Source organism: Chaetura pelagica, unplaced genomic scaffold (genome assembly GCF_000747805.2).
Source record: "Chaetura pelagica isolate M959 unplaced genomic scaffold, ChaPel_1.0 scaffold472, whole genome shotgun sequence".
Classification (NCBI taxonomy): domain Eukaryota; kingdom Metazoa; phylum Chordata; class Aves; order Apodiformes; family Apodidae; genus Chaetura; species Chaetura pelagica.
The window spans coordinates 265,570-285,792 of record NW_009952566.1 but is presented as its reverse complement, the minus strand read 5'-3'; the positions used below and the strand labels follow the sequence as shown (position 1 = coordinate 285,792).

General features: G+C 39.0%; 2 protein-coding genes across 2 annotated transcripts in view; one reads left to right on the top strand and one right to left on the bottom strand.

The window, feature by feature from the left end:
* Positions 1-2,464: 2,464 nt before the first annotated feature.
* On the bottom strand, positions 2,465-20,165 carry MCM8 (minichromosome maintenance complex component 8). The gene is made up of 17 exons (XM_009993430.1): positions 20,102-20,165; positions 19,515-19,597; positions 19,199-19,348; positions 18,328-18,431; positions 16,178-16,376; positions 14,765-14,850; positions 11,616-11,767; positions 10,515-10,713; positions 9,769-9,799; positions 9,351-9,491; positions 7,816-7,957; positions 6,970-7,165; positions 6,496-6,709; positions 5,314-5,523; positions 4,601-4,677; positions 3,930-4,119; positions 2,465-2,645 (listed from the first exon to the last, which is right to left on the bottom strand). The coding sequence occupies exons 2-17, from the start codon at positions 19,539-19,541 to the stop codon at positions 2,553-2,555; spliced, it is 2,211 nt and encodes a 736-aa protein (XP_009991732.1). The 5' UTR covers positions 19,542-19,597; positions 20,102-20,165; the 3' UTR covers positions 2,465-2,552.
* TRMT6 (tRNA methyltransferase 6 homolog (S. cerevisiae)) overlaps positions 19,909-20,223 on the top strand; it is a 15,312-nt gene continuing 14,997 nt past the window's right edge. Inside the window, exon 1 of the mRNA XM_009993461.1 lies at positions 19,909-19,977. Within this exon, the coding sequence (XP_009991763.1) occupies positions 19,909-19,977 (69 nt within the window). The remainder of the gene's footprint in view (positions 19,978-20,223) is intronic.

Sequence of the window (20,223 nt, the reverse complement as noted above, 5' to 3'; positions counted from 1 at the left end):
CTGATGGAGAAACACATCACGGCTGAGAGGAAAAAGGCGGTGGAAATACCTCGCGTTGCCGCCGTTTCCGGCCTACCTGCCCGTGTCCTGCCCCTCAAAGGACCTAGTCTCTTGTTCTTGGTACTTACTCTTCGCCCTCCCTCGTCCACGTTTACTTTAGCTCGAGGAGAAAGAAGAGGCGACTTCTCCCAAGTGCAATCCGTTATTTGCTTCTGAGGCTTGCTCCTACCCACCTTTCCTAACACTAAAGCGTTGTTATTTTTCATATTTCCAACACCAGTTTGTCGCGCAGCTGAAGCTCAAGCCCCCCAGGTGTTCCATCAGCTTTAGTTACAGCAATCAACAGCTGGTAAAAAAAAGCCACAAAGCCAAGAACCAAACAACTGATCATATGTAGAATATCTAACTCTACCTCTTCCCTGGGTGTTTGAAAGATTAGCTAAAATACATATGCCCTTGCTACTTTATTAATTCCTTTACCACAACAAATGAGAGGTAGTTGTGTTTTCCTTCTGGTACAGGGTGCACCAGCAGCAAGTTCCCAGGTGCTATAAAAGCAGGATGGGAGGTTGAAAGACCAGGGTCATGCTGCCTTTCAGAGGGACCTCATGAAGCAGGATAATTGGGCTGATGGGGACCTCAGGATGTTGAACAGGGGAAAGTGCAAAGTCCTGCACCCAGGTGAGGATAACTCCTGACTGGGAAGTGCCTCTGCAGGCAGAGAATAGATGCTCCAGATGTAGAGATACTCAAAACCCAAGTGGACATGGACCTGGGTACCAGGGCCAGAGGTGGGGCTCCTTGAGCAGGTTGGACATGTCCCTTCCCACTTCTGCAATGCTGCAATTCTAAGCACAGGCCCCAGAATGCCAGAGGAAAGCTGGAACTCCTTTTCTGAAATTCCAGTGTTGTCCTCTGCCTCTTATGCCCCAGCTCTACTGTGGGAGTTTGAACTATGAGAACACACAGATTTCTTACATGTGGAAAACAAAAAAATCCCAAATCTCATCTAAATATCTAACACCTACTTCCCCTTGGTTGACAGAGCAGGTTACCTTGTCCTGTAGGATTAACTCTCAGTTTTCAAGATGTATCTCCTATGCTGCCTAAATGCTAACTAACACTCAGGTGACAAATGCTGTATGCCTACACTGACAGGTCATACATTTAAAACCACCATTAACCAGTTAACACAATGACCAAAAAAAACCAAAAAACCTGGAAAGAGGAGGCTACTTGCCACTACAAGAGTTCATATGTAGAGCTATAGTTTTGTTGTTTTGTCTTCAGTCTCTCATCTGTCAAACTAGTTTTCAGGTTTTTGTTTCAGTACTTTGCAGTAGATTCACAACACACTGAGGAAGCATCAAGAAATTCAATAGATGTTCTTTCAAATATGTGCTTGTTTTTTCATACAAAACCTGCTATGTAAGCATAATGTAGATCAGATCCTTATGTCAATAAAAAGCAGGAGTAATTCATCTTATTATCTTACACTGCACGTATCATATCACATTAGAAATAAAAAGGGGAAGACAAGTATCAACAATGCATTCTTGAATTTGTTAAAAAGAATTGAGTGGGGCAGCAGTTTAATACTTACACAGAAAGCTCCTCCTAGGCCATTTTATTGCACTAGGGTCCTTCTGATGTCACAAGAGTCAGGAAACGGTCCTTCTGATGTCACAAGAGTCAGGAAACATTCCACACTTTACTCTTGTGAAACACACATTCTTCTGTAGCAAGAACAGTTACATAGAAACATACTTAACATGTTCTTGTCCTGTAATGGTCATTAACAGCCACACCAGTGCTCACTGTTTCTGTATAACACTTGACCAAACCACAGATTTCTCATTTTTAATGTTTAATGAAAGACATAAATAAAACCCAATTCCCATTTTCCAAACTAAATATTGTAATAAGGATATTTTCTTAAATCAGACTTGCATTTGAAATAAAATCTCAGCTATAAAGACCAATAAATACAGAGCTGCGAAGCAGAAAATTAAGTCAGTTTCAATAAGATGTCACTTCTCAGAGCTATTAACCTGTATTGTATCAACCTGAAAGTTCCCAAGATTTAAAAAATAATTTCCATACCTCAAACTCCTCAAATGAACTACAGTACTAAAACCACAACTCATCATCTTCTCTTGAAAGATTTCTAGTTTTAAGTGTGTAGGTCCGATGTCACCAAGATTAGATGTGTAAAATCTGTTATGGCATTGTGATAAGATAAATATAAAACACACTTTCCAGTCCTCAAGGATGAAGTACACTCTTTTTTTAAACAGTCTCATTTGGGCTAGAAGAGCTATGAGATGAGTAAAGCAGCAGTACCAGGTGTCAGCTTGTCCTATGGCAGCTTAAAGCAAGCCTCTGGGCACTGAGTTTCGCAAAGGGATTCTCACATCTCAGGAAGCAACAGCACCAGCAGTGCATTGGCTGCCATGTTCAGCTACAGCTCAGCCCACTTTATTGCTGCAGGTCATGAGTCCATTCCAGACATAACAACTATGTCCCAAGGAAGTTGATCACAGCATTTCTTTTTACATAGTCTGAAGCTGATAAACTCTTGAACCTTTTTTCAAAAGATAACCCTGATCATTTAGGGATCCAATAAAGCTTTCAAAATCTGATACCTGGGAAAAGAAAAGCAAAAAATAATATAAAATTGGAAGCATGACATTTTCTCTGATGCAAAGCAATATAAACATTTTTTAAAAGAACTCAGTGAAATAAACCGAGCTATCAATAATGAGTTTCCTCAGCAGTTGACCTACTAGAAGGTGGCACACAGCCAGCTGCACCCTTTTGTGCTTTCTTACACACTGGTTTTACTGTGGTGTGACATAGAACAAGTGTTGTCCACTTTAGGAGATGCAGAAAGTAAACAGAGTAATCTGTGGATAAATCCAAGTTCTGAAATGCAAGTATTTGCCAGACGAAAGTCTGATTACTACCACTCTCACTGATTTCCAAGTACTTGTTACAGGTATAGAACTTTGAATGGACAAAAAATATTCCATATATGAAGGACAAAATGAGAATTTAATTAGCTTGAAGTAACTAGTCTCTGAATGAATGCTTATGTGAGAAGAGAGCTGGCAGGAACATGTTCTGTCAGACATGATTTAGACCAAATCCAGACTTATACACAGTCAGCATATGAACAGGTTTTGAAACAGAAGCTATCTTATCCTAGCAGGCCAAAGTAGGCTAACTAGGTAACAAAAAGAGCAGCTTTATTGCCTGTAATAAGTTCCATAAAGATAAATTAATTACCACTACTTTTCAGTCATTACACTGAAATCCACATTTTAAATTGGCATTTAAGCTTTGCATCATGAAGCAAAAAGTAGCTGTTGATATTTTTGTTTGGCTGAAATCCCCCACAAGTACAAAATGAAAATCCACTGCAGGATAAAACACATTTGTGGCCATCTGTCCTACATAATATTCCTATCAAGTTAAAATATTAGGATGCTTGAAGCAGGATTTTTAAAAGGCCTATTTGGGCCAGAGAAGGCCCAGCTGAAACGTCACTGCACTACTGAAATAGAACATGAACACCACAGCAGTCTAAATTTGGAAATTAAAATAGGGGCAACCCCTAAGGAGCTAGAGGAAGCAAAGTATAGCAAAAATAAAACTGCCTTTCACAAAATGAAGCAGAATCTTGTTAAGGACCAGCTTCAGAAGCAGAACCAGCCCTTACTAGTGCAGAGAGTTGGTACTGTCAAACCGTAAGATTAGCAAAGCTTACAGTTTACAAAAGCAGCTCAGGAGTGTTCAGCCTAGAAGCTTATTTCTTTTCACTTGAAAGAGGTACAACAGATGTGCCTTTCCAATTTCCATTTTGCAATCAATACTTTTGACTGATCCTGTAGTTTACTGTTTAATAAATGTCTGATTTCCAGACTTACTCGTATTTGTAGCTCGTTTGCAATCTGTCGAAGCTGTTGCAAGTCAAAGAGATTGTTGTAAGTTCTCTCTGCAATTCTGTTTAGGGCAGAAATAAATCTTTTTGCTTGTGACCGATTGCTCATCCCAGACCCATGCTGTGAACGTTCAAAGTCCAGTTTTCCAAACTCATCTGAGTAGGTTCCCAGCATACTAAAAAATTAAAAAGATCAACAGGAAGTAAAAGCAAGAGTGCATTAAATAGCCTCCTGAAACATAACTGCTTGAGAAACTAAGTTCTCAGAAGCCACAAAGGAAACCATCCCATAAGAAAGTCACTACCTAGAAAACTTAGACTAAGCATCTGCCCAAATCACTTTTGAACTAAAAATTGAGCAACCACAACTGAGAGCAATCACACAATAGAATAAAACCTTTGACAGCACCTCCTGTCTAAATTACTGTGCACTGACATACATAATTGCTATGATGATACAACTCAAAGGTCTAAGTGATTGTATTAAACTTAGGGCTGCTGTCAGTTTTTAGAGACGACATAACAAATCTGAATATTCGTATAATGGGCCTAAACTTCATAAAGTAGATCTTCATTGTGCTTGCATATCTATTAAAAAAAGTCTTGGAATTAATAGCATCATGATGCTTTATTTATTTTTAAAGCAGTGTGTATTACCTATATTTCATAATTTCTATTACATCCTCAGCATCTTCCTTGGTAGATTTCTCCCTTAATTCCAGCCTTGATCGTGCCTTAAAACAAAACAAAAAAACCCCACAAAGGTATATTTAAGATATATTATAGCTGATCTGAAAAAAGGCTACTATCACCCTACAACAGGAGGAAATTCTAGGAGTAGAGATGGAACCTGAGCCTACAAGATTTCGAGGAAGATTGTTATTTTTTTGATAGCTTCAATGTCATCTCCTGCTCACATTATTAGCCCGTAGCTTGGAGCTTATTTGCTTTTTAAGAGTGTATTATTAGGAAGCAGCAGATAAACAGTGTCATTAAGGCAGTGTTTGGGAAAACTACAGCAGTTGATGTCAAGAAGGGCAGCAGCTTGTTCCTGCCTGCACCTACTTTTTCTCTTTTTGGAAAAATGTGATATATTCTTTTCCCACCCCCTCAAGGGTGTTTTACTTTATAAAAGGCTTTAAGCAAGAGTAGCTCTTAATCATTTTTGTCTCTTGTATTCTTGTTTTTAAAACATAACAAATTGGAAGTTAAAATAGGTGCATCCCCCAGGGAGCCAGAGGAAGTAAAGTATACTGAAATGCAAAAAAACCATAGAAGTGAATAAGCTGTCAAAAATTCTAGGACATCAGTAGTAGCTTAGGAATAATCACTTTGCTTTCACTCCCTTAAGTATTACAGCTTGCATTTACCTCTGTAAGTCTAATCAGTGACTCCAGCTGCCTCGTGGTGATTGGTGTGCTGTCTACTCCTTGGTTCTGTTTCCGGAGCTCAAGGTAGAATTCCTGGAGGACTTGAGCAGCTTCTGGAGATAAATTTGGGCGAACATACTGCCGAGCATATCCAACATACTTCCTCAGCAGCTGATGTGGAATGGCATCAAAGTTTTCTCCCGGTAAGATCTAACCCAATAACAAGGAACTTAGATTTCTGTCTGTCATAATCCTACACAATACACATTTTAACATAACATTGTATTTTTCCATGCTTTATCTGGTGAAATCTTCACTGTAATGGCTCAGTGCTTCCTATATGAACCATGTACTGAAAAAGTCCATTCACTATGTTTAGACTTGTAATTTAACATGCTTGGCCATTTCAGAAAAAAAACAGCTGAAGCTTCTTCACATTTGCAATGATAAGAAGTGCCAAATATGTTTAACCATATCAAGAATTCTTCCTCAAGAAGAGAAAATCCAGTGTCCCAATTTTTGTAAGATACAGCTCCACATAAGATCAAACCATCACTGCTGATATCCCATTCCCAAAAGTGCATGGGTTTAGCTCCAGAAGGGGAAATTTCTCCCAAGACCTGGCATTTGATGATATCAGCCCTCAAACTGATCACATAAGTTTAATAAGAAATATGCTTCCTCTGCTATAATCTCCAAATCTGTCATGAGTTGCAGATGCCCAAGGATTTGTTTACACTGCTTCATTCAGATGCAATACTTCAAAGCACATTGTGTTACATCAAATTATAATCTCCAGTCTACTTCTGTAACTTTTTTTTGAAATCTAACACAGCAAATTTGCTTTGGAGCATCTCATGCAGTGTCTTCTCACTACTGCAAGTGAAAAAAACCCAAAACAACAAACCAGCAAACCAGTTCAGCTAATGAATTATTTTCTGTGTGAAGATGAAGATGGCTTGAGACACATTGTTAGCAGCTCCAGCAGGGTGGGTAGCTACAACAGACAGTTGGTAGAAACTGCTGGCTGGAGCCTTAAATGCTTCCTCTTTAATTCAGAGCTAATTATCATGAGATGGATGGGAGTGGGAGACAGAGCATCCAGCAGGTCGGGGTTGCCAGGCACCAGTGCAAGGAACACTACAGGAAGGAGCACAGCAGAAGTCACAGGACAGGTCCTACCTTTAGTCTTTCAAGCAGCGGTCGATCTGAAACAACTTCGAGGACAGAGCGATCCTGTGTGTTGGCACGAGTCACAACAGCACTGCTGCACCCTGCCTGCTTGCCAGCTCGGATGGCCATGACGTGCTCAGACAGCAGGTGATCATGGTCTTCATTTGGGGTGTCCAGCAAAATGAAAACTAGATCAAATCTCGACAGTAAAGCACTCCCCATTCTAGAGTAAAGACAAGAAAACCATGTAGCGCTCATAAAAAAAGTGGAAAAATTACAGCAACTCTGGTCCACCTCAAAGAGAATGAAAGAATCCTGTCCCATTCATTCAGACTAAAGTAGAACAGCAATTTCTCTCTCAAAAGCCATGGAAAATTATTATAGTTAGTGTTCAAGCTTCAGAAAACTAAAAAGCTACAAGACTGCCAGAAACATCCACTCTAGAATGTGAACTACATAAGCAGCATTTCAGGAAGTGCTCACTTTAAGTTCTCAGACACCGTTTTGGCTTTGTTATAATGTCCTCCAACTGGGTTTGCTGCAGCAACAATAGATGTCCGAGCTGGCAAACTGCAAACAATGCCAGCCTTGGCAAGGCTGATGCTTTGCTGTTCCATGGCTTCCAACAAAGCCTGATGCTGGTTTCCCATCTTATCAAATTCATCTATTCCACAAATACCTGGAAGCAATTAACACAAAGACTTATTACAAAACATATTAACTGATGGACAAGTGTATGATACAATCCAGCAATCATTGTACAATCTGATAAGACTGTATGTCATCAGAAGTCCAACCTAGCATCTCAGGGACTGCAGGAGACATCAGACCAAGTCTCTGTTTCAGAAAGGTTTGTTTTAATTTCATGCTGCTCCAGCTGAACCACTATGAAGCTGGCGCCTGGCTTGCAGACACAGTGGCTTGGTTATACATTAAGATCACAAAAAAAGCTTTTTAAAAATAGGAAGACAAATCTTATAAGCCAGCTGTTTTTCAAAAACAGTAAGGTTCTGTCATTAAGTCAGAGATTTATCAACAAGGAAATCCTAGCTCTTTGACAGATCAAGTAAGGATGGTATGTGAATTGCAGAACTCCAGTTTCATATACATCCTAAGCCCTAGGAAAGCAGGAACCACCTCCAGAGAAGTCACTGGAGAAGCTCAGAACTTGTAGAAAGAAAGGTGTGGAAAGCCAACATCATACTTCAAATTCACCGTTTTAGTTGAATCACCGTTTTGTTGTGGAATCACTGCAGTTAATCTTAGAAGTACACACATCTCTGCCCCTCACATACAGTGAAACAAAACCTGTAGCATTTCATGTATTACCTTGATCTCCAAGCACTAAAGCACCAGCTTCCAAGGCATAATCTCCAGAAACACCATCTCTAGATAGTGTAACAGTCAAGCCAGAGCTGGTGGAAGTATTGCCACAAACATAAACACCTCGAGGAGCAACGTTACATACAGCCTAGAAGAGAAATAAATGCTTTATCCTTCCCAAGTGAAGAATTGTATAAGTCTTATTCTAGAGAAACAATTAAAAGTAAACCCAGATTTGTTTCCTTCTACTTAAAGTGGCCCAACAGTAAAGTTATAACTCCCAGTGACCCCAAGAGACATACTTCTGCAAACAGTAGGAATAACTCGAGTTGCAATACTTGCCGCACAGCCATATCTGCCGTGTTTTCAAAACTACTAGAACCTTGGGCACAGCACCTTCATTTCAATGTATGTTAAAATGCTTGAGGACATGCTACTTGTCAGAACTACAGATATATCGTTTCTGTGCCTTCCCAAGGTTTTTCCTGTAAATCTCTATAGTTACTGGTGCCTCTGTTTTATTTTAAGTACCCAAAGCATGTTCGTTCAGTGCCAGATATGGCAGGCACAGAGTACTGAATAAAAAACAAAAAAAAAACCCTCGCTCTTACTCAGCTTTGGTTTTGTCTGTGGGATTTTTTTGCTTGTGACAGTGATGACTGAGAGGAACTTTGTCTCAGGGTCTTCTTTGAAGAACAATCAGATTACTAGCTTTTCTTCAATGACATTGTTATTTAGTAACAATGTGAAAGACCAAATCACTTACCATATGCCAGAGACCACGTTCAATGAAAAAAGTAATGTAAAAATTGTTTGCCGAGATGCTTCCATAAAAATACATCACCTTGGTTAAATGATTGCAAGTCATATGCTAACAGAACATGTCCACATTAGAGAGACCCAGACTTTTAAAACGATGTCTGCAATGCTGCAGGTCTAGGTGAAATCTGTCCCTCTTTTACTTCTCAGTAACCATGGGAAAAGACATGGAAAATTAAAATAATTCAGTTTAAGACAAAAAGTTCTGCCCATCAAGATTAAAACTCAAATGCAGCAGCAGATGCTTTTCCCCAAAAGCCAAGATCTCTGCTAGCAACACAGAAGTAGGGTAAAAGAAAATGGAGTTAAACCTCACAGAAGTTCAGTGACATGGTATTTAAAGTTGCATTAGTTCCAAGAGTGTACTTGTTTTATTTAACAATAGATCAACTAGATGAAGATATAAGTGAAACTCCTCACTACGGTTGGTGAAAAAAAAAAAGTTTTATATATAGGGCAGGATAGCAAGTCTATACTTGAAAGCCCACAGTTTTGACCACTTATACCTGCTTTGGTAAGTGTTTTAACAGGTTGTATCCCTTCTGCAAGGACCCCTTTGGGTATTATCCTATATTTGAGGTACCCTACATGAAAAGCTAGTTCAAGCCAGGCTCAAGCAACCCTTTGAACTTAGCACACCTGCCTTACCATGCTTGCAAGAACTCCAGATAGCAAGGAATTAGAAAAAAAGTACCATCAGAAAATGGAAAATCAATCCATACTTGCAACATTTGACTTTTCCCTAATCCTGGATCTCCAACGACCAGAACATGCGGATCTCCTCGCACTGGGATTCTGTTCTTGTCATCGACAAACTTCTGACATCCTCCAAATAACGCTAGGGCCAAACCTGCCTTTACAATCTGTAGTGGCACATACCAACACTAGTAAGTATTTGATCATGGTGACCAGTACTGACAGCTCCCTAGAAATGGCTGTAATAACCTTTTCCTTCTGGATGGCTGAACTTAAGGTATAAGGCTGCCACCTCCTTGTCACTGGAAGTGACTGTGAGTTAGTCACCTATAAACACAGTCCCTGCCCCTTCTCCCACCCCAGATAAACTTTATAAATCCTTTAGTTTACTGTGGCATAAACATTTCAAACTGAAGTTGCAAGCAGAGTTGTTAAATTACTTACCTCATGGCCATAGATTGCAGGACAAAGAGAACTGAAAAACAAGGAACACTAACATAAGGGAAATGTAAGTCTTGTATTACTATTAAATATTTACTTGTTCTGTCTCTCATCACAAATCACTTCCATAAACATAAAACCTTCAGTAAGCTGTTGCTGAATTTCCAACAGAATCAGCTTGAATCAGTAGCAACGAATTTATTGAAATTTTCAGATAATTTTCAGATGCTTAAAATAAGAAAAGCCTTTCACCTGAGCACACACAGAGAACCAGTTTCCCAATGGCTTTTGGATCCCTTATCTTAATCAAGTAAGTACCTGTAACATTCCTTTGAAAACTGCTATTTTTATGTTCTTTGACTTCCCTGGCAGAGCCTGAGGGACCCTGCAGCTAAAATAACACTTCTCACTTTGGACTGGTCTTTTGCATCATCTGCTCAGTTTGCACACCTCTTTTCTCTGCTATAGAGAAGCAGAGCAGAGAACAAAACAGTGCACAAGAGTGGAATTTACTCAGTGAGGAGCAAAATTAATTACTTTTTTACTCCTGACTTCTTTGTATCCTTAAATCCCTCCCAGAATTCTGTAATTCCCACTGCAAAACTTTTACTTGCTTCCAAGCCCCCTGCCCACTAAAGTTTGTTAAATCTCTGTGATATCATAGTTTTAAGATCAGCTTATGTCACACCTTTCTGAAGGTGGATTTAGAAGTCTAATTCTAGACCTAGTCTAGGTCTGACACAACTTACTTCACAATGAGCCTGAACAGATTTTCCTCAGCTTGAATTTCTTGAACAGCATAGAGGTCTTTAAGTGAAAATTCCATAAACGATCTTTGAAAAGTTTCATCATCAAAATTCTTTGGTTTTTGTCCTTTACTGTTACTGACAGAATTTGCTTCAATGTACAACAAGAACACACACTTGTCATTCTTATTTTTAGAAGTTCCTGTAAGAAAAATTCAGAAAGGATGAAGGAATGATTTTTCTATCATGAAATACTGATGTTGTTCACAAATGGCACAGGGCAATTCAGAAATACTAAGTACAGCAATGTAATGTTCAAGTACATGAACACCTGCAGTTTTAAAAATTGATGCGAAGTTATTTTCTAGCTATATTTGTCCTTTGGGTTCCCTCCAGTTAGGTGCATAACAAAATATTTTACATTTTGCGTTAGGAAGGTATATGTGCACAGAGGTGATAATCTCCCAGAATAAATTAAGCTTTCCAGGAATTTTTTAAATTATTGCATTATTCTAGTCAAATAAAACTGAATGTAAAATGTTTCCACTGAATATTAATAGCAAAAAAACCCAACACACCACAGTGCAGAAGAGTTAGACATGTAACAATAACTATTCATTTTCTCTACCCCCCAATGGCTATTCAGCAGAAAATGCAATTTCACAGTAAATCAGCACTGCAGTTCTCTGCAATATATTCTATTACAGCTGTGGAAAACATATTTCTTCACTTTGGGGAAAAAGAGAATAAAGTTGTAAAATCTCTCCAGGGAGGACCAAGCTAAGACAGACAATACTCCTTCACAACAGTGTGACAGATTTCCTGTCATTTGAAGGAGACAGTAAAAGGAAGCGACCAGTGAGTTGCAAAACTTCCTCTATCAAAACCTCTATCAATGGACATGAGACACTCAGACAGCTTGGACAGCACTTTTAGCTTTTTCAAAAATACTCTTCATTATAAAACTTTGGGAACTTCTGAAGATACATATACTTAATTTACAACTTTGAGAGCTTGGATTAAGGGGCATGGCCGTTATTCTTGTGTAACCACTAGGAAAATCACCACCCTAGGAAAAAAGTGTTCTCAGATGATGCATTTTACCTTCCTCAGTGCTCGAGACCTTTACTATCCCTGTAATCGTGACCATATCTCCTGGGACACAGCTGTCCACAAGATCTTGAACCAATTCACACTCAATTGTGCGAGGGATTCGACCTGCTTCTCGCTGATCATCTGACATCAGTTCCTGCACCCTGCAAAACACAAGGTCAGCAGACACTCCATATATAACATTTCCAATTCAGTGATGGCATACAAGACCTGCAGCTGTGTGTTTCAAACCAATCCTTTCCCCAACTGAAAAGGAAGGCAGCACAAATGCCCTGATAAACTCTAGAAATGGCAGTGTTAAATGTGGAGAAATGGACTTGCTCTGTTCAGACTTTAATAGCTAGCTATACATAATGCATAAAATCCAGAAAGAAAGTAACTATGAACTCCAGAAATAATGAGTCGAAATTCAGATTTTTGAGCATTGATGAGCATATTCATGTAGAAATAAGTACAGTACATGGAATAAGATGGACCTCATGTATAAAAAAAACTTAAGAGTTCAGACAGTAGTGGCCTGATGAATGCTTAAATGGCATTGTAACCCTAGCAAAGCCCAAGAAATTCCTCTAGACTGTAACAAGAACAGTAGCTCACTCTTTGTATAGCTGTAAAAGGCAAACAACGAGCAAGTTCTTGGGAAGGTTGCAGTTGTGGCTCTGCTCTTAAGAGATCAAATAGTTTTCCTCGAAGCTCAGTCAAGCTTTTCTTAACAAGCTGTGATCAACAGCACCCTCTAGAGCTGCTGACAAGAATGTCAGCACTATTTTTTAAAAGATTTTTTTAAATCGCTTATTACAGAAGGTTAATAAAATTACAATGTGATTTGGCACAATAAGACTTCTTACATGAACTTACAGAATCTGAGCATAAAAAGTGGGAAAAAGTAGAGTCCTGCTTTTTCCAAGCTGAGACCCTTACTGCAGTAAGCTAATGTGATGGATAAGAAGTAACACATCAAACTTTTCTGTTGGTGTATTATGGAACATGACAGGATCGTCAGAACCCTAGCAGTGCATAGTAGGATGGAAGCAATGAAAACCAGGTCAACCATCCACCTTCCTACACATAAACATTGTTATTTTCTGTAGAAACAGTAACTTGTTCCTTTATAGCAAAGTTCTCAAGTTCTCCCCGCTTGCTAATTAGATATAGAAAGCAGATAAATGGGCAGGTGCACCACCGTTTCCTTCTACTGAGTGCACCTCAAGTACTGGGAAACAAAAAATTACTTCAAACTATTATTTTTAACCCTCAAATTTACATCCAGTTCTTTCTAGTCAACTGGCACAGCTGACCAATTGTGAGATGATTGCTGGAGGTGTGTCCCAGTTTGAGCCAGGATAGAACAAATTACCTTTCTTGTAATTTTGCTTTTCAGCTAAGTTCATTCTAAGTAGCTGCAGTTGCTGAAATTAACAGCATATTTTCAGACAGTGTTTGCTTCTAGGAATAACACTCAATTTTTGTACTTACAGCTAGAGAATGGTATGCAGAACCAAGGCCACTGCTTGGATCTGAGAAAACATCTTATGCTATTGGTTTAATTGCCAGCCCATAGTTAACTCATTGATTTCTCAATCAAACCAACATTCACTCTTGAGGAAAGGTACAAAACTGACAGAACCTATAGAGTGGAATGCACCTAACGTGCAGAGAGTCTGTACCACAGTAATTCCCCAGGCAACCCTAGTTGTTGGCAACATCAGGGGAGCTTGGTGTGCTGACTTACAGATACTGTACAGAGGGTGGAGTGGAGACACCATGATCAGGCTCTGTGATAAACACAGGGACCTGAAGGTACTATGGAACTGCTAAGCTGCTAATTTGGAGACATCCTGGCAAGACTTTCCAATAAACATGGGGACCTGAAGGTCCTACAGAACTGACAAGTTGCACATTTGATACTCTTGGCCAACAATCTGTCACTTTTTTGACAAAAGACTGTCGTATAATCTCATTACAATGCTAAAATATACCTCCATCCCAAAAGCTACCTGCCTCCAAGGACTGACCACTCCTCATTGAGCATGTGCTCTGATTTTTATCTAGTCTATACCTTTAAAAGCCAAGTGAGACAGTTTTACACCAATCATGAAAAAGGTACATATGACTACAGTTCTTCGAGCTCCATCTCTAAGATAATAACCCTATAAAATTGGCCTAAGGGGGGAAGGATGTCAGGGAAGATACCATTGCCAGGGTTACCCTTGACTTCTGGGATCAGTCGACGGGCTGAGCCTCTCTTTCCCCACATAAGAATGTCTTCGGTAAGATTCAAACAGTTACACTCAGTGCACCTCTGGAAAACTCAAACCCCGCCAGAGCTCCTTTTCCCTTTTTTTTTTTTTTCTTTTTCTTTCTTATCACTTTGTGTCAGTAGCCAGGTTGTATTACTCACATTCTTGGTATTTGCACCTGCTTTGTAGGCAGCTAATTTATCACCATCTATCCAAAGAACCTGTTGCTTCAGTAAGTTACACTATTCATTGATCTAGCCATGAGAGGTGTCCCTGAACATGACCAAACCTTTGAAGTGTGCCCATGCTGGTGCAGGTGGGGTGCAACTAGGCAGACAGTGTGATGTTAGTAGTGCATCTGGACTCATGGTAGTCCAATACATACATTGGGCATGACCAGACTATTAAAGTTGATTTAGGCATCACTCAGAATAGAAGCCCAGCTGCCCCTGACCCTGGAGGGGGGGACTGGAGGACTGACTGGAACACAAAGGGGTTTATTTTCTGCCAAATTACTTAGCTCTTTTAAGCAATACCAATGTAATTTAATAGGGCTTTTCTAGCTGACTTACAGCTCACTGAAAGGAATAATTAAATAATAGATGCAATTAGAAACTGTTGAGAAAAGCTACAGAGAACACAAACAGAGCAATTCTCAAAAAACTCAGTCATGGTAGAAGGGATTTCCAAGAATCTATTATACTGAGTAGGTATAACATTAAAAGTATACGAGTGCTCGGATAACACAACTGCTTTGAAACATGAATTTTGAAGAGTGCTTGTCAAACACGAATAAGATTATTAAAATTACACAGTGTAACAGAGAAGGAGCCATCCTGTCACTTTTTGACTACTCTGTTACATTATATTTTTGTGCAGAAGGTGCGAAGTTGTGCTTACTTAACAGACTGCCAGTCCACTGTAGTGGTTAAAGGAGAGCTTCTGTCAGCTGTGAAGGATCGGCCTCGGCACTCAGGAATAAGACACTGTAACAACAGTAACTCTGATTCATTCTCAACATTATTTGAAAATAAACATTTGAAATTGCCTTACTTGATTTAAAAAAAAACAAAAGAAATGCAATTCATTAACACCATTGCAGAGAAAAAGTTACATTAGGACTACAAACTAGGACATACATAACTAATCAAGTGCTATCAAGCACAGACCCCTGAACCCTGAGTTGTAGTTTTTAAAGCAAATAGATCTGATTTGTATGATCCCCTTGGCGAACTGGTGTGAAGTTAAGGTTTTGGGCTGGGGGGGAAGGTGATGGATGCTTGTTTGTGGGGGCTTTGCTTGTTTGTTGTTGTTTTGTTTTTGTTGTGTTTTGTTGGGGATTTTTTAATGTGGTTCCTTTTTGTTTGTTTGGGTTGGTTTTTTTTTTTAAATACTTGCAGAGGATAATTTTTTTTTTTCACTTGAAAGCTTTAGGTAACATAAAATAACTGAGCATCTTCCTATATCTAATGACTTTTTAAATCCAGGTAAGAACTGGTGAAATTAAAATTCACCAAAAATCCAATCCAAGCATAACAAACCTCCACAGCAAGGTGAAGGAGGTTTTTCAAACATAACTAGTGAAATGGAAGTGAAGAGTTCTGTTTGTTGTTGGTTGGTTTTTTTCCTAGACTTAAGGGAGTTTCTACATACAGCTCTTGTTTCATAGAATGGCTTAGGTTGGAAGGGATCTTAAAGATGATCTAGTTCCAACCCCCCTGCATGGGCAGGGACACCCACTAGAACAGGTTGCTCACAGTCCCATGCAGCCTGGCCTTGAACACTTCCAGGGAGGGGTCATCCTCAATGTCCCTGGGCAACCTGCTCCAGTGTCTCACCACCCTTACACTAAAGCATTTCTTCCTAATGTTTAACCTAAATCTCCCCTCTTCCAGATTTGATTCATTACCCCTTGTCCTCTCACTACATGCCCTGGTAAAAAGCCCCTCCCCAGCTTTCCTGTAGGCCACTTCAGGTACTGGAAAGCTGCTATGAGGTCTCCCCTGAGCCTTCTCTTCTCCAGGCTGAACAACCCCAACTCTCTCAGCCTGTCCTTGTAGGAGAGGTGCTCCAGCCCTCTGATCATCTTTGTGACCCTTCTCTAGACTTTTTCCATGCAGGATACAATTTTTTCAGATGACAAGGGTATGCAATGTTACAAAGGTGCATGTTAAGTTTAATTATTTCTAATGCAACAGTTGTTTAATCTAGCTTTAAACATTAGGCTTATTTTCTTTTCATACCAGTAGTGTTGCTTTTTGTTAAATCACTACAGATAAGGGAAAAGTATGGAGTTAAATGGTTTTAACTTACCTTAGTTGGAAGAGTATACTTCCCATCAGTTAAAGGAACACTTTGAACATCTCCACACGAGCCACACACAAAAGCCAGCTTAGTGCAGAGAGGCTTAATGTTACTGACACGCACAACAGTGCCACGCAAGGCAATGTATTTTCCATAGCAGTTGGCCCGAACATTTTTCAGCTGAGTTAGTGGATCATAGTTGTACACCCTACACAACAGTTAAGCATTAACATTTTGAAAGCTTACCATACTTAAATGCAGAGCAAAAAATCCACCAAAACCAACCGAAGAAAAAAATCCCACACCAAACAACAAAGGTTTGCACACCAATTATTTACAGTAATCCCAAGCAATGATTAGATCCATTTGTGGACCCATTGCATAGTCTTTGATTCCTGTTCTACAAAGCAGTATACCATATAATATTCCCCAAGTGTATATACCTCAACAGCTGTACAGTTTGTTTGTATAGTGACACCTCCCTTCTGGAAACAACTGAGACTAGCAATACAACAGAAATTACTTTCTAGTCATCTATAACTGCCTCTTTGAATTATTTCAGATTAAGAGCAGAGTTTACTCTTGTGACACAAAAGGATGGAAGATTTATTATGCCTGTGCTCCAAAAACAAGGGTGAGTTTTCATATTTCAAGGACATATGAACTTGTCATCAGGTACAACACACTACACCTTGTTAGGGTTGACAAAAAAATACCTAGCCAAATAATTAAAAATAACCAGCTTTAAACAGAGTCATTTATCATGGAATGGACCACATAAGACTGTCTAGTCCAACCCCGCTGCTCAAGCAGGGTCCACCCACTAGAGCAGGTTGCCCAGGCAAGTGTCCAGTTGAGTTTTAAATGTGTTCGCAGATGGAGACCACACAATCTCTCTCACAGTAGAACAGCATTTTCTTGTGTTCACATGGAATTTTAAGTGTTTTAATTTGTACTCACTGTCCCTTGTCTTGCCCCTGGGCACCAACGAGAAGAGTCTGGCTCTGAAAATCCAGGGTTTTCCCTGCTCTATCTGCTTAGCACCCTGAACACCACCATCTCATTGTTCAATCCTGCCTATGCTGCAGAACCATTTTCTGAGCATGATGTTTCATTGACTTGTTGAATAGTTTCCTCTACAGGAAAATGGTCCATAACTGTCTGTTAGAATTTGAGAGTTTGTATATACCTTTTTTGGCCACAGTTTTTTCTGAAACACATTCTACTGTGTAATTAAAAGGGTGCAGTTTTATAATAAATAAAACTTCAAAATATGTCATAGTGTGACAAACTCCCAAATTAAATCTACCATGCTGCTTTCCCATACCAAACCAGCATCAGCAGCAAAAATCAAAACAAACCAAACTGAAATAGAGCTTATAGTCCCAGTCCCCCTCAGATTCCTTAAGTCTGAGATGCAATAACTTCTGACAAAGAAAAAAAAATAGTAATTGTGCTAGGGGTTTTCTTCATTAGGAATTCAAATGAAATCGCATTTTTAAAATAATAGTCATGAAGATTCTTGTAAATACATGCTTTTTCAGAATTAGTATAACCTCAGCTTAATTTCAAATTAAAGTTGAATAAATTAGAATTAGTATTCTCAAGACTTTCTACTAATAATCCTTTTATACATGTAAGCTAATATGAAATAACAAATTCTTACACATCACTGTCAAAACTTCCATAAAAGGAATAATAAATATTACTAGTTGTAGTTTGTGTCTATAGACTCCAAATCAGCCTCCCATGAAGATAAGCCTTTTGCTAACAAAATGCTAGATCATAATGCCTTCCCAATTTCCCCAGTAAACAGCAGAAACTGAAATACATGTCTCTGGTTTTAATCAGTAAGTGTTTCACAGGGTAGTTGTTCTACTTATAAACTACTTTTCTCCTTATAAGATTTTCTAGTTATAAGCTGTTTGTTCAGCTTACAAGCAGGTTTCATTTAGTTTTTGTCTTCACAGTGACAGTTTAGCCTTTGTCACAGTGAAGATAAAAAGCAAAACATACACTGTTTTTCTGGAAGTAGCTTCACAGTGGCAAGTCTCTCCATAAAATAAGTAAGGCTTCAGCACCATGCATGGAGGCTGACAACCAGCAGACAAGAGGCAAATACACCCTTCAGAAAACAAAACAGACTCAACACCCATTACCTAGCATGAATGAGAGGCACATTTATAATAGGTTCTCCATCAAGTGGCAATCCCTCCTGCACCTGCAGCTCTGCAGCATGCCTTTCAAGGTCCTTTGTTAACACCTAGACAGAACAGAAAGGCAGACAAGAAGGCAGCATGGATTCAGTTTGCTATTGATTACCACCCCGTGTTAGACCTCCAACTAAAGCGAAGTCTAAAGAGCCCTCTGCTGTCCAGTCACCCCCACTACACAGTGTTTTTCTGCTGAACACTTTTAAGCTTCATTTAAAACGGAATTTAAAACAACAAATGGAATTTAAAATGAACATATTTTTGTGTTTGCTTGTTAAATTAAGAAAAAAAGGCAAAAGGAATCCACACAGCAACCTTTAATGCTGGTCAACGTGTGGAGTTCTATTTGACCGTAGCATAAACATCTGGCCAACAAATCCCTGTCAACAAAGCCAGAAATCCTTGACTCTGCTCACTGTTCACTGTCCAGAGCCACGGTTCTGCTGCATGAGGTGGGACACACAGCACAGGTAACTGACAGTAATTTTTTTAAAAACCCAACAAACAACAAAACAAAAAACAGGAACTGGAACTCCCAATAGGGAGTAACATGAATGTTGGAACTACACTTAGTTTTAGTCAACTGCTTGGATGATGAATAAGCAAAATGCGCCAAAACTGAAGCATTTTCAAAACACGATTTTTTAGACCATACAGAAATAGTGGAGAGATGAAAGAGTCTGAGTTTTGAATATAGAGTAAATTTCTGTAAGACAGAAAAACAGAGTTGGGCTTTGTAAGAAAATTTCCTCTTAGTCCCATTGATGTTTGTTCATTGTGAAAATTGCAATTGTATGTATTAGAACATCATATTTACCTGATGAATTGCCAGACCCATGCACTGCAGTATTTTCTGAGGCATATCCCTTAATTCAGTAGATATATTTGGTATGGATTTAGTTAATTCTCTGTCTTGTATCAGTTCCTTATAATCAACAAGAATGCTTCCTTTTCTTTCTATTTCGTCCTGTTGAACATTTTAAGTTATTAGCTACACCTCAAATTATAAACATAACACATCCAAATATTTCCCTAAACATTTCACACCTATGATGGAGAAAATACCCAAAGCCTGTCATGTAACTGTATAGATAACAGGTTGCGGGGGGGAAGGTGTTTTGTTTTCCTTTTACCTTATCATAAAGCTCAATGCGCTGCATGAAAAACTTTTCAAAGGCTTGAGTCTTCTGGACAAAAGGAGACTTGTCAACATAAGCTAATTAGAAACACATTGCATTAGTAACTGACATACATAATGAAGTCAATTTCACAAAATAACCCAAACAGGCAATTTGTCTTCCATTACTTGTCTGAATTCCAAAACTGAGGAAGATGACAGACCTCTAGAGTACCACAGTAATGTTTTAAGACCTGTTACAAGCCAGAACTTAGTCTAAGATGACACAGGCCAAGCACAAAGGATAAAAAAAAAAAAATCACAGCAGAGGTATCTAGTTCCAGCCTGACAGATGCAAGTTGTATGGGGCTAATTACATAGGTTTAAGAATGTATTTTACACTATTCAAGATGGCTTTCCAAGTTTTGGAGCTCAAAGATTACAGGATGCAACAAAACCAAAATCTCTACTGTATTCAAGTATTTCTGTAACAGATACAAAGTTCTGTTTCTTTAGGATGAACTTACCCCCTCTACTTATAACCAGTTCCAGGGGGAAAAAAAGAAAAAAAGGATAAAATATATAATTTTGGTCTAAAAATACCTTCAGAGAAATAAAGTTTCCAGCCCTTATAGGGAATAAACTGGTCCAACGTCGATTGGACTAGTCGAGACCTTACTGAAGAAAAAAAAAAAATTAAAACAGGAATTAAAACTCGCAGATAC

What these genes read in the sequence shown, in the direction of transcription:
- MCM8 (XM_009993430.1), bottom strand. Translation starts at nt 19,541, where the DNA reads ATGCAGCGCATTGAGCTTTATGATAAG. An exon ending in GTGCCTCTCATTCATGCTAG is followed by an intron (nt 16,377 to 18,327) that starts GTAATGGGTGTT and finishes ACTGTTGTGTAG; the next exon opens with GGTGTACAACTATGATCCAC. An exon ending in TTTAGTGCTTGGAGATCAAG is followed by an intron (nt 7,166 to 7,815) that starts GTAATACATGAA and finishes AATTGCTTCCAG; the next exon opens with GTATTTGTGGAATAGATGAA.